This window comes from Gopherus evgoodei, chromosome 8, assembly GCF_007399415.2.
Source record: "Gopherus evgoodei ecotype Sinaloan lineage chromosome 8, rGopEvg1_v1.p, whole genome shotgun sequence".
Lineage (NCBI taxonomy): Eukaryota > Metazoa > Chordata > Testudines > Testudinidae > Gopherus > Gopherus evgoodei.
In genome coordinates this window covers 88,159,943-88,174,756 of record NC_044329.1, presented here as the reverse complement: position 1 = coordinate 88,174,756, position 14,814 = coordinate 88,159,943, and the positions used below count along the sequence as shown (strand labels likewise).

Here is a 14,814-nt window from a genome sequence, read left to right as displayed (position 1 = left end):
TAGGAATTAATTGGAAATGCAGTCAAGACAAATTAATTAGACAACAACATCAATGTTTTATCCAGACAATGAAAGCAAAGATGTAGAATCAGAAAGGAAAATGAGAGACATAACAGCAGGGTAATGGACTATGACAAGATCAATTCATTGAATTTAGAAATACAAGCTGAAGAGACAATCATGAAATTAGCTATAACCAAATAAATTAGCGAAACATGAGATTTTTTTGGATGCTAGTATTTTACATTTTTGTAATAATTGCCAATGACTCAAATTGACTATATTTCAGCTGCACACAGTAGTGAGCACTCTCACAGTCTTTGAACAATGAAAATCTAGTGGATAGCTTTTAACCAATTTAACTTACCTGATAGCCTAACACCACATCTAAGAAAAACAGCACTCATACTGACTTCATGGTTGCATGCACCAGACATCCTCACCTTCTGCCAGAATTTGATACAATAGGTGACAGAGACAATCTCCACTCTAATCAATGACAATATATGTCCATTGGCTTCATTAGAGTCTGGATCAGATGCTAGGCACTCAGCTGTATCTAAATTAATTAATTAATTAATTAATTAATTAATTCGTTTCCTGGCTAGCAAAATACTAAAAGTGTGTTTGTGGGCAAACTGGATCTAAAATGAGATTAAAGATGAATATGCTGTTTTGTAGGCATTTCCCCCATATATGGCATAGCCCTTCCCTCTGACAGTTGCTTAATAGTTTATATTCAATAACTATTTCAGGACTAATGTGTGGCAGGGTTGATCATTTAAATGATCCTATCAAATTGACCCCTCTGTGACAATCAGTGCCTACAATGAGTGCAGGGCTGAAGACAGTTTAACTACAAGCATAAACAGAACCAGAAGTGGCTCAAGAAGCTTTCTGATTGGTACTGGAAATAGTTGGTGCCACTTACACTTAAGGCATTCTTAGCATGGTTCACCTGCACCCATTGGCCTTGGCTGTACTGGCAACATTTACCAAAGAAAAATAATATGGTAAAGTGTTGAAAATGCTAAATAGCAAGATTTTATTCATACCAGATATTTCAGGATTTTAATTCCTCAGTTTCTGACAGATCAGCTCAACAGGGCTAAGTAGTCCTTCTTCAGCTACTTGTTTTCATGGTGTCTCTCTCTCTCACTCACTCACACACACACACTTTTTCCCACTACATGTACCTTTAATCCTCTATGCCCAAACAGAGCAGAACATAGCACAGGTGTACCACAGGAGGAGCCTGTCACACATCTACTCTCCTCAACCCAGCTTACCTTCAGTGCTTTCCCTCTACTTCATGTTCCTCCCAGTGAGATGTCCTCCCAGTTACTGAGTCTCATTAGCTCAGCAGTTATGACCAACTGTCAGTAATCTCCACTACTAATAGACTGATGAGCTCCAATTCAGCCCATAGCCATCTTGGTGCTGTAGCAACTTCAGTGACCAGGATGCTACAGCAAACACTCTGTCCAAGTAGCCATACCTAAAACCATTCCAAGTGCCAGAGCTAGAAGATGATGGTTGTTGCTTTCTGCAGTACTCCATGGGAACTACTCCCCTACAATCATCCTGATTAAGCACTGAATATCCCTTTAGCATTTCCAGAAAGCACATGAAGATTATTTTCTGTTTTCAACCAAGATGATCTTTAATACACAGGATTTCAGTGAGTGGCTTAAAAGTTCTGGAATTTAACAACATTTTTTTTAACTGGTCTTCTGGTTTCTGAGCCTTTAGGATATTCTCAGGTCACATTTTCAAGCTTTTCTCCACAATGGAAGGGCTAGGAAAATAGATGAAAGACAAGATTCGCACACTCACTTGACTCCAAAGCTGGAACTTTAAATAAAATATCACATATCATGAAACTCTCAATAAAGCCATAAGAGTTTGCAACACTGAAGTGTCCTTAAGACATCTCACTTACTGATGCATTACTTTCTCTCTAAGAGGCTCTGGTATATTACGTTACAGATTCACTGTTTGTATCACACACCCGATAGAGCACAGAATGTTTGTTCCCAAGATTAACCTTTCAGAGAGATGCAATGGCTTTATTTCAGTGGGGGGAGAGGGGCTGTCAAGTGATTAAAAAAAATTAATCACGCTGTTAATAATAGAATACCATTTATTTAAATATTTTTGGATGTTTTCTACATTTTCAGATATATTGATTTCAATTACAACACAGAATACGAAGTATACAGTGAAATATTTGCAATGTAAAAAACAAAAGAAATAGCATTTTTCAATTCACCTAATACAAGTGCTGTTGTGCAATCTCTTTATCATGAAATTTGAACTTACAAGTGTAGAATTATGCACAAAAAATAACTGCACTCAAAAATAAAACAATGTAAAACTTCATAGCCTACAAACCCATTCAGTCCTACTTCAGCCAATCGCTCAGACAAACAAGTTTGGTTACAATTTGCAGGAGATAATGTGGCCCGTTTCTTGTTTACAATGTCACCTGAAAGTGAAAACAGGTGTTCACATGGCACTGTTGTAGCTGGTGTCGCAAGATATTTATGTGCCAGTTTTGCTAAAGATTCAGATAGTCCTTCATGCTTCAGCTACCATTCCAGGGGACAGACGTCCATGCTGATGACAGGTTCTGCTCGATAACAATCCAAAACAGAGCGAACTGACACATGTTCATTTTCATCATCCGAGTCAGATGCCACCAGTAGAAGGTTGATTTATTTTTTTGGTGGTTCAGTTCTGTAGTTTCTGCATCTGAGTGTTGCTCTTTTAAGACTTCTTGGAGCATGCTCCACATCTCATCCCTCTCAGATTTTGGAAGGCACTTCAGATTTTTAAACCTTGGGTTGAGTTCTGTAGCTATTTTTAGGAATCTCACATTGGTACCTTCTTTGCATTTTGTCAAATCTTCTGTGAAAGTGTTCTTAAAACAAACATGTGCTGCGATATCATCCAAGACTACTGTAACATGAAACATATGACAGAATATGGGTAAAACAGAAGAGGAGACATACAATTCTCCCCAAGGAGTTCAGTCACAAATTTAATGAGCACATTTTTTTAATGAGCATCATTAGCATGAAAACACGTCCTCTGTAATGGTGCCCAAAGCATGAGGGGGCATATGAATGTTTAGCATATCTGGCAAGTAAATACCTTGCAACGCCGGCTACAAGAGTGCCATGTGAACGTCTGTTCTTATTTTCAGGTGATATTGTAAATAAGAAACGGGCAGCATTATCTCCCATAAATGTAAACAAACTTTGTTTCTCTTAGCGATTGGCTGAACAAGAAGTGGGACCGAGTGGACTTGTAGACTCTAAAGTTTTAGGTAATTGCACTCAAAACCAAAACAATGTAACAAAAAAATCTACATTTGTAAGTTATACTTTCAGAATAAAGAGATTGCACTACAGTATTTGTATGAGGTGAATTGAAAAATATTATTTATTTTGTTTACCATTTTTACAGTGCAAATATTTGTAATAAAAAATAATATAAGGTGAGCACTGTACACTTTATATTCTGTGTTGTAATAGAAATCAATATATATGAAAATATAGAAAAACATCCAAAAATATTTTATAAATTTCAGTTGGTATTCTGTTGTTTAACAGTGTGATTAATCTTGGTTAATTTTTTTAATCACAGTTCATTTTTTAGTTAATCACGTAAGTTAACTGCAATTAATCGACAGCCCTAATATATTTATAAATATATAGTACCATTTATATTATAAAAAATTAAAAACTTGAATACACAAAAGGTTAGTGTATTGGCAGATGCAACACAGACAACTGATACCTCAAAGTGCATTGATAGCCAGATGATTCCTAATCACTGAGATGGCTTAAGGTTTTATTAGCATCAGTCCTGAGCTGCACCATCCATTAAGAATATTCATTTTCTATTTTGATCAGTGCGAATCTGCTCTCTCACTAAAGGAGATTCACATTTCCAACACAGATGGGTAATGGATAAATAGAACATCAGCTAGCTAGGAGAGCCAGAGAAAATGTTCCTGTTTGTAATTAACAATGTTTTAAAGAAATCTAAGTGTCTCTAGCCTAATGATGATTTCCCCTGTATTATCTTTACTGATTGCATACACATAGCTGGAAGGATGGTCTTGTAGTTTGATTTAGACCAGTGGTTCCCAAACTTGTCCCGCCGCTTGTACAGGGAAAGCCCCTGGCGGGCCAGGCTGGTTTGTTTACCTGCTACGTCCGCAGGTTCGGCCGATCACGGCTCCCAGTGGCCGCGGTTCGCTGCTCCAGGCCCATGGAAGCTGCTGGAAGCAGCACAAGCCAAGGGACGCACTGGCTGCCACTTCCACTGCTGCTACCTTTGCTCTTGTCCATGGCTTATTACTCTGATTTTACAACTAACACTCATCTAACAGCATGTATATTCATACTGGCACATCATGAAGTAAACATAATTCTCTCATCTAGTCTTTCGATCACAGGTAGGTTTATGATAATAAGCCTTCTGGACCAGCAGCCAAAAGTGTGGGTATTCCTAAGAAGAATATTAGAAGTGAACTCTCCCTACTCTTTGCATTGGTTGGTTTAGATTTGTAAACTCTCATTGTTGGACCTTGCATTGAGTGTTATACAATATGCAGGGATGTTCATCTGCAACCTCCCAAAACTCCTCAGCTAGAGAGACCAGGGTTTAGCAAATCAGGCAATAGGGACAGAGCATTCTGACCAGTGAGATGAAGAAAGTGGAACTCCACCACTTGGCCCCACCTGCTCCTAGGCTTGTTAGGAGGAAGTAGTTTCTGCATCTCCAAGAGTAAAGGGGCTGTGACTGACCCTTGAGTTGAATGCTGGAAGCTTCCTTCCTTCCTCCTTCTCCCTGTGCACATGTACAAAGGCAAGACACAGGCTAGCCTTAAATGTGAATATTTACTCCAATTTTTTTTAATTACTATGTTACTTTGTTACAAAGGGACAGTTTCTAATATAAAGAGCTACATCCTACCGTCCTGAGGTCTTTGCAGCTTCACTCGTGACTTGCATCTCTTCATTCTGAGTCCAGTTCTGTGAGGTGCTTAGTGGCCTCATTCCCATTAAAAAAATGAGGTTCAGGCTGTGAGGCTCCTCCTCATGTGGAGTGAGGAGGTGAGGCTACTGTGCCTAATGCACTGGCCAGGATTCTGTGGGGATAGCTGGCTCATATTTACCACTGAACCCTCATCTGTGGCTAGTACCCAGATACCTAGGTCTGGATCCACAGATGTACTGAGTTGCCTTAATCCCAGTTTTAAATTACTAAATCCCATTTTTAGGCACTACTGGAAACCCTGCTCAGCAGCTGCCCCACAGGCTCCAACTTTCTGAAATGTCGGGGGGTGCTCGCCCCCTGGCTCTGCCCCAGCTGCGCTGCTGGCAAGTGCTGGGGGGGGGGGCGGTTCCACCCTACCCCTCAAGGCTGGGAGCCAGGGGAGCAGAGCAGAGTGGGCTGGGGGGAAGCGGGGAAACGCCTCCCCCAGCCCTCTCCCTGCGGAGGCCTGGGGCCAGCCCCCCACCCCAGAGGCCTAGGGCCCCACACAGCACCCCCATGACTAGGGATGGCCTTGCCCAGAACACCCATAGAGTCAGCACCTATGAGTTGCCTAATCGTGTACATGCCTAGACTCACTCAGCACCTAAGTTTTTGCAGTAAAAATTTCCTAGATGCTTACATTTCTGCCTCTGGGCCTGCACACTGCCACCTCACACAAGGCATCTGGATGCCTGTCTTTCTAAAGGGAAAAAAAAGAGGTTATCTCAAAGACTAACCCTTTTCCCAAAAACATTCTCAGTGAAGATGCAGCGCCTGATTCTTTGGTTGTATGTTAACAATGTTCATTGCGACTCTAATAAAAGGCGCTGCGTTTATATAAGACAAATGCATTCTTTTGTCACTGTTACATTATGGCCTAATTTCTGTTCTCAGTTACACCTGTAATGCCACTGAACGAGATCTGTTTGGGCAGCATTTTCTTACAACTCAATGTGAAGGCCTGGAACATGGATACTTTTGCTCCTGAAGGGGATTGATGGCTAAATTCATGAGTGTGTCAGCCCATATTTATTGACTAAAGCAATCAAGAAAGAAAAATGGATGAAACTTGGACTCAGTCATATAGTAGAGTAGTATGCATTGTATTTGGATATTAGAGTTGACAGTGTTGATTGCCAACCTCAAACATTCAAAAATTATCAGTCAGACACCCAAATCATGAGGTTTACTTTTAACTATTAGACTGTGGTTTTGGGCTGTCTTGATTTTTGAACTCTCCCTTGCCCCCATGTGTGACAATGACAGTATTACTAGCTCTCCCAAATGTACAGAGTAAGGCAATTTTTTTGGTGCCTACTGCTGATGCTCTCACCCAGGAAGATCCAGCTGAGCTCAGTCTTGTATAAAATGTTGCCTGGTAATGGTGCTGCTGAGTTTCCAGCTTCTCCCTGAACCCAAATATACTAATTGAGCAATTCTGCCACCTCAGACCCATATCTGCCCATCTCACAGGCTGACAATTAAATTCATCCTACCTGCTCCCCCCCCACATCAATTCTGCTCCCTTCCTAGCATCATATAGGCTCCTTCCCCCACCCAACACACCTCTGCTCCTCCTGCAGCTCCAGCAGTTTTTCACCTGCCACCCAGGCTGGGGAGGGGCAGCTCTAGGGGTTCTTCATCCCCTCATCCCCTTCCCAGGCTGGTAGGATGCAGCTCTCAATGTTCTTTGCCCCTTCGCCCCCTTTTCAGGCTAGTGTTGCAGGGATGGAGAGGTGAGGGAGGAGCAGACTGACCCATTATTCACAGGTGGGAAGGGGGAAGCAGAGCTGTCCTGAGCCACTCGTCCCTTTCTGCTTCTTCCTCCTTCCTCCCTTCTTGTGACAATGGCAGTGGCTGCTCCCTCTCCTCACCTTGCCAACCCACAAATGTCTCTCAGATCCTGAGAGGATGGGGTGGGGGAGCTCTGCCTACCTCCTGCAGCAGTCCTGATTGGCTGCTCTTTCCCAAGAGGCAGGTCCTGGAGGAGTCAGATGCTCAGATACGGTTTTCTCCAGGCAGGGATGAAAACTGTTTTAAGTCTGGAGTGTCTAGTGAGACTGTCTCCAGAAGGGCTAAAGTCCTGGTGCCCCAAGGCTGGCACTGCACTCCGGTGGCCAACTCTCACAGTTTTTCCATGCATGATGGGATTTTGGCTGGGCTGGAGCCCTTCTCCTGATGGCCTGAGAGGCTACAGTGCTCTAACGAACTTGAGATCTGCCCGGGGAAAATCCCCCTCTGACTGGCTGTCTGTCCTCTGCCCTGCCTCCTAAGGTAGAGCAAGCAATCAAAGTTACTGCAGAAAGAGCTCCATCCCCCCACCCTCAGCTCCCAAGGCTATTCTCAGTTTCTCACAGAAAGAGAGGGGAGGAGGAAGGTGCAGGGAGAGGCCAGCAGCCTTCCTCTCCTGTGAGCAACAGCCCCAGTTCATCAGCTCCTCCTCCTTCCCTGCAATGCTCAGCCAGGGAAGGAGCAGTGGTGAGGCTGGGGGGCCTGGGCAGATGTGGGGGAAAGGGGAAGCTGGGAATTAAGTGCTGGGCAGGGGTCTGGTTGATGTGGGAATGAAAACTGCTGTAGCAGGAGCAAGTCACCTTTCCCAGTAAATCTGGGAGTGGACCGTACTAATGGACAGTACTAATTGTCACTCACACATCAGCGATGGGCAAGGAGAGTTCAAAAATCAAAAGACAGACCACAAAACACAATTTATTTCTGGCTTTCTTTAAACTCTCATGATTTGCTCTGGAGAACAAACCAGTATCTCCCAGCACTGAGGAGAATGAACAAAGCTTCCAGTTTAATCTGTCAGCCACTGGAATGGACAAACCACAAAAGAAACTGGCTCCCCCTCGGGAAGGGGCGAGCAGAATTTTCTGCTACCTATTGGTGCATCTCTGTACAAGAAAATGCCATCACTTCTTGTAGTGGATGAGCTTTCAGGTCACAGTTAATTAGCTAAGAAATTCTATGCAGCATCTGCCTGGTAATTTACTGCCATTAAGTTACATTACTTATTCCAAGGGCCTCCACTGGTACACCAGTGTGAAATCAGTGTGAAAGGAGAATTTGTTAATGGCACTGAAAGTTAATGAAGAGAAAAAGGAACAACGTATTTTAAGAGTTAAAATCCTCGATCAAGGGGCTTGCTCTCTTTTCAGCAGTGTTACTTAATGGTAATATGTTACCAGGCAGTTTCTGCACAGAATGCTTTAACTAACTAACTATGTACTTAAACGCCCAGTCAGTACAAGAACTCATGTTATTTTCATTACATTTGCCCAACTGCAGTGATTAATAAAAAGGCCAATTGTTCAGCTCCCTGCAATTTCTGTTTCTAACTCTAAGATTTTTTTCCCTCTCACGAAGGTGGCCCTGGCTCTGGCAAAGGAACCCAGTGTGAACAATTAGCACAGAAATATGGATTTACTCGTCTGTCCACTGGTGACCTCCTCCAACGTGAATTAACATCATCGTCAGAGAGGAGCAAACTGATCAAAGACATCATGGAATGTGGCGAACTGGTGCCTGGAGTAAGCTGTAGTTTCATCTGCAAAATAAAGGGGGCAGGGGATGTCCCTCAAAAAGTGTGGAAATAGGAAAGCAGCACTGGTATGTATTCCCGCCTGAGGGGAAGTAAGCCTAGAGCTTGACAGAGAGGATCCTTCATTCCCAGATATGTGGCATTTCTCTTTCTTTTGTATCCTGGTGACGTAGTTGTCCCTTCTCACACCATACCCATAAATTCCCTATGGTAGATTAATTATTAAACACAACGTGCCAGATTGCATGCTACACCTTGCAAGAGATGCAACACAGAAGTAGCAGCTTAGGGAACTTTATGCCACTTTTACAGCTTCCAAATTCTGGGCTGGTGCCAGAGCTGGCATGGCCTTCAGTGCAAATTGGAGCATCCCTAGCAGCTCTTTTAATTTACATTAACTGCAATGGCTCCCTAAGGAACTGGCTGGCAGCCCAGAATAACTGAGCGCCAACTGATGGGGAATGTGAAGAGGTGTAGGGGCTGTTATTTCAGTCTCTGGCCAGGAAATTTCTCTGAACTACAATAATTTCCAGATGCAGGGTGGAGGGGCGGGAAAGGTCCCCCCACTTTACAGCATCTGAGCAGCATAAAGGGGTCAGGCTGCAGGCCAGAATCATGGACAATATGATGTGCAGCAAGTACAGTTCGATCAAGAGATGTGTGTGTTAATAAAAGGCATCAAGAAATGTCGCCCATAGGAAATTAAAAGGAGTACTGGGTCTAGCTCAGTGTTGTTATCTTCCCCAGTTTGTCTGGTGGGGCAAATTCTCTTGTCATTTACAGCAGGATACCACAACATTGCATTGACACAATGTGACACTACGTCAAAATACAATCAGATTATGAAGTGTCATTATAATGTCATAAAGTTTCATGGTCCACACGGTTCAGGGCAGCTGCACCCATATTTTCCCTCAGTGATTGAGCAAAGGCACTCTCAGGTTTCCAGGTCCTCAGTTGTTGCCTTTCTGGTTGGGGACCAGTGTCTCTTTCCCTTCTGACTGGGGTATTTCCAGGCTGCACAGCTTCCTGCCTTCATTGTGTTCTTTCCAGCACAGACAGGTTGCCCACCAACACCTGCTTGCTTTTGTCATCAGAGATGGTTAGGTGTAATTGCTACAGTTATAAGTTAAAACACAGCACTTCTTATGCAAGCCTGCTTTATTCTTAAGGTAAAAACACTACAAAGAAATCATATTAAAAACAATAAAAGAACCCACACAGATGCTAATAAACTTACCAGAATTAACCCTAACATGGATTCTGACATGAGCAGTTCTTCCACTCCCCATCCTAGGGGATTCTTTGTGGTTACCAGTTCATCACAGCTTCAGCTCAGAACAAGCACCCAGTTTTATGGGACCTCAGTAGGTCCAGTCCTTTCAACTCTATGCTAATAATTGGGGTCCTCGTGGACTAGGGCTCCTGTCCATTTGCAGGACCAGGAGGAAGGCCATCAGCCAGTTTAAAACCAGGCTAGTTATCCAAAAAACATTTCTTTGCTTGTTGGTTCCTGGAGAATCTGGTTTGAACTAGTATATACAGACCTTGGGGGGAGAGGGGTGTCGAAGGGCTGATAATGGAGGAATTACATTTGCATCCCCCTCCCAGCTTGAGAAGGTGGATAGGGTGCCATAGTAACACATACACATACACATAGTAACACATACACAACTGCATTCCAAATGTATTTCAGTACAGTTTAACTTACTTCAGTAACGTTTATCTTAATTCCATAAGGTTTGTTCAGGCTATTACAGGATAGTGTGAGTCTGTCACAGTCCCCAGATAGATTTTGAGACTCAGATATGTCCGACAACAACAGCGCATTACAACAGGAAAGATCCTGGAAAACCCAGAACAGGTTTGTTCTCACCCTGGCTCTGGGTTTGTGTGACATAGCTGTTCCTGGGGGAAAGCTGTTCCTCCCATATAGCAAATTACCCTTTCCCTGGGCAGCTAGAGAAAAAAAAAAGCCAGCTTTCAAAGGACCTTCTCGAAGCAAAGCAGAGTTGTGGTAGTTCCTGAAGACATAAGATTAAAGGTCATGTGTAAAAACTGAGTCCTTTAAAGCAATATTTATTAGTAACCAAGAATTCTTTTTCTTCAATACAGGATATTGTTTTGGCGCTACTGAAGGAGGCCATGACTGCCAGTTTAGGAGACACAAAGAGATTTCTGATTGATGGGTATCCCAGGGACGTGAAACAGGGAGAAGAATTTGAATGCAAGGTGAACATCTAGTTATTTACCATTATTGCTGATATTAAAATGCAACTTGCATCTGACACACAAATCAGCTACTCAGGTCCCTAGTTTTGACAGATATGACTCTTTATAAGCCACTGTTCCAACTTGTTGGCTGAGAGAGTAGAGAGTTGCTGTTGATCACTGGGGATCTGGAACGCCAGCAATACAGCAAATCCAGCTTACTCCCTCAACTATATGGCCTCTGCAGTGCCAGAAGGAATAAAAATTGATTTTAGCCATTTAAGTTACATTAAATACAGATGAGAACAATTCTGTTTAGTAAGATATTGCCATTTTGAGAGTCACTTTTCTCATTATAGCTACACTTTCAGTTTGCTTGTGCTGCTACTGCATCTCTCATCAAAAGGCAATGTGGCATAACAGAATTTCAAGCACTGATAGATGCATTGTTAAACTCTCTCTTTAAGTTGAGTCAGAGCTCTCAGTGCCTGCAACCATTGTGCCTGAGCAAAGCACAGGCCAAATTATTGTGGTAGGCAGCATGCTGAAATACTCATAAAAGAGCATTTTGCAAGTTTTTGTATGGTAGTTTACAAAGATTAAGTAAGCTATTGATTTTTTCACTATGCACAAAGATCTACAGAGAAGTCTCAGTTATTGATTTCTCAGCCTGCAGAAAATATTCCATTCTCTCTAAATAAGTGCCTGAACTGAATTTGCACAAGATCACTAGCACAATGAAAAAGCAAAATAGGAGTGGCTGATTAGTTTATATCCTGGAGGAAAATAATAATTATGTATTCTTCTTCGAGTGATTGCTCATATCCATTCCAGGTAGGTGTGCGCGCCGTGCGTGCACGTTTGCCGGAAACTTTTTTACCCTAGCAACTCCAGTGGGCCGGCAGGTCGCCCCCTAGAGTGGTGCCACTATGGCACTTGATATATACCCCTTCCGGCCCGCCCGCTCCTCAGTTTCTTCTTACCACCGTGTCAGTTGCTGGAACTGTGGAGTGCGGCTTGCTGTCCACGTACCTAGCTCTCCTGTACACTGTTTGTAGTCGTAGTTGTAAATAGTTTTATAGACAGTTTGAAGTAGTATATTAGTTAGTTGTTTAACTTGTTCGCGGGTGGGCCATTGCCCTTCCCGGCGCCAGGCACCGGGCTCATGCCTGGTTCGCCGGGCTTCAAGCAGTGCTTGGCATGCAAGAAGCCAATGCTGACTAGCGATCCCCACGATGTGTGCCTCAAGTGCCTGGGGGAATCGCACATCAGTGAGAAGTGTCGTATATGCAAGGCCTTTAAGCCTCGCACAAAGACGGAGAGGGATCAAAGACTCCGTGCTCTCCTAATGGAAGCGGCACTGACTCCGGCGCAGGCGGCGCAACTGGCCACTTCTACTCCGGCACCGGACCTCCCCGGCACCGTCCATCCCCGGCACCGGGAGCAGATCCAAGACCCTCGACGTCTGCAACACCATCGAGGCAGGCGTGAGTGGAACGCCCGGCACCTACCTTAGCCGCGGCACCGGCTGCAGGGCTGCTATTGACTCCGTGTCCGGAAGGTCCGTTGAGTCCAGCCCCTCCTAGCTCCCCCTTGAGATCAGGGGTCGAGCTGTTAGTCCCATCTACGCCGGAGACCTTTGCCTCGGCGCGGGACTTGATAGCGTTCACAGAGCCATCGCAGCCTCAGACCACGGCACCCCCGGGACGGGTAACCTCCAGAGGCAAATCGATGCTGAGAGCACTGTCTCCGGAGTCCAGGCACCGATCGCCCCGGAGACGTGAACGCTCGTGCTCGGGGCGCCGCTTGCAGTCCCGGCACCGTTCTCCCCGGCGGTACCGGTCGCACTCGCGGCGCCGATCAGCATCTGCACGGTCCCGGTGTGGCTCCTCTTACCACCGGCACCGAGACACTAGGAGCCGTTCAGCTCCTCAGTCGACCTCCTGGCACCAAGCCGGTGGTAGGTCCCGATCCTGGTCGACCTCCCGGCACCGCGTAGGTGGCAGATCCCGGTCCCCACTGCCGTCCCGGCACCGCGCTGAACGAAGATCGCGGTCCCGCTCTCGGCACCGACCTCGAGGCAGATCCCGATCCGGATCCCGGCACCGACTACCACGCCATTCCCAGTCCTGATCCCAGCACCGGTACGGGTCGCGGCACCGATCCTCGGCACCGAGGAGAGCGTCGGCGTCGGCATATGGAGAGGTCTATCAAACTGGCTCAGCGCCTGCGTGGCCTTCAAGGGAACCATCCGTGTCCTCTCAGGCAGAGAGTGCCTATGCGTTGGGCCAGGACAGACACTCGGCCCTGTTTCAGGACCCTCCACCTCAGGACCGAGGGCCTCAACAGTGGGGGTTTTGGACCCCATGGGCGTACCGCCAAGCCCAGGGTCCACAACATATCACTCCCCGCCCTGCGGCGGAACGCAGGCCACCAGAGGCAACGGTGTCTAGACCCCCTCCCTCCCCGGAAGCAGAAGACAGGTCCAGCCACCAGGACCCAGAGCTCCCTCCAGTGACGGAGGTGCAGCCCCAGACAGAACCCCCCGTGGACGCTCTGTTGCCGGGGGTTTCCTCGTCGTCTTCCCCGGATGAGGCAGTGGCGGGTACCTCGTCCTCCAGCCCTCCCCCTCTAGATCTTAGGGCACACCAGGACCTCCTCCGACGCGTGGCACAAAACCTGGACATTCAAGCAGAGGACGTCTCTGAAATCGAGGACCCTGTAATGAGCATCCTCTCCGCCGATGCGCCCACCAGAGTGGTCCTGCCTTTTATCAAGACTATTCAGGCCAACGCCGCTACTATCTGGCAGTCACCGGCCTCCATCCCTCTGACCGCTCGAGGAGTGGAAAGGAAGTACATGGCCCCCTCAAAGGGCTATGAATACCTGCACGTTCACCCGACACCCTGCTCCCTTGTGGTCCAGTCGGTGAACGACAGGGAGTGCCACGGTCAAGAGGCCCCGGCACCCAAGTCTAAGGAGGCGAGACGGATGGACCTCCTGGGCCGCAAGGTCTATTCAGCGGGGGCGCTACAGCTCAGGGTCTCGAACCAGCAGGCCCTCCTTAGCCGCTACTCCTTTAACTCTTGGGTAGCTGTGGGAAAATTTGCAGAGCTGTTACCACAGGACGCCCGTCAGGAGTTTACCACCATCCTGGATGAGGGCAAAAAGGTAGCGAGGACTCGCTACAAGCCTCCTTAGGTGCTGCGGACTCGGCCGCTCGGACCCTTGCCTCGGGGCTTACAATGCGCTGCATTTCCTGGCTTCAGGTCTCTGGCCTTCTGCCAGAGCTCCAGCATACTGTCCAGGACCTCCCCTTCGAAGGCCAGGGCCTGTTTTCCGCTAAAACAGACCCCAGACTAAAGGACCTTAAAGACAATAGGGTCATAATACGGTCTTTGGGGATGCATACGCCTGCAACACAGTGCAGGCCATTCCGGCAGCAGAACCAACAACAGCAGCGTCTGCCGTATCCTCAATTCCATCCGCGGCAGGACCTCACTAGGCGCCGCGGCAGGAACAGCCGACGCAGACAGTCGGGTGGCCAAACGGGGCAAAACCAAGGCTCCGCCAAGGCCCCTCCTGGACCCAAGCCTTCATTTTGAAGGTGCGCCCGAGGGCGCAGTACCAGTTTCCCCTCCGGATCCTTCCCCGCAGTTTTCCAACCATCTTTCATTTTTCCTCCCGGCGTGGACCCAAATAACATCTGACCGTTGGGTCTTGCATACTGTGCAGGCCGGTTATCACCTGCAGTTTTCATTGCCCCCCCCCCCACCCACCATCCTCGTCCCTCTTCAGGGACCCCTCTCACGAGCAATTCCTCCGTCAGGAGGTGCAGACACTCCTCGTCAAGGGAGCCATAGAGGAGGTTCCAGAGAGCGAGAAGGGCAAGGGGTTTTATTCCCGCTACTTTCTAATCCCCAAGTCCAAGGGGGGCCTCAGGCCTATCCTCGACCTGTGGGAACTCAACAAGTCTATGGTAAAGTTGAAGTTCCGTATGGTATCCCTTG

At 46.5% G+C, this 14,814-nt stretch overlaps 1 protein-coding gene across 1 annotated transcript in view; it reads left to right on the top strand.

The window, feature by feature from the left end:
- The window catches only part of AK5 (adenylate kinase 5), a 156,044-nt gene that overhangs the window by 113,220 nt on the left and 28,010 nt on the right, over positions 1-14,814 (top strand). The window contains exons 11-12 of the mRNA XM_030571961.1: positions 8,419-8,582; positions 10,709-10,825. Of these exons, the coding sequence (XP_030427821.1) occupies positions 8,419-8,582; positions 10,709-10,825 (281 nt within the window). The remainder of the gene's footprint in view (positions 1-8,418; positions 8,583-10,708; positions 10,826-14,814) is intronic.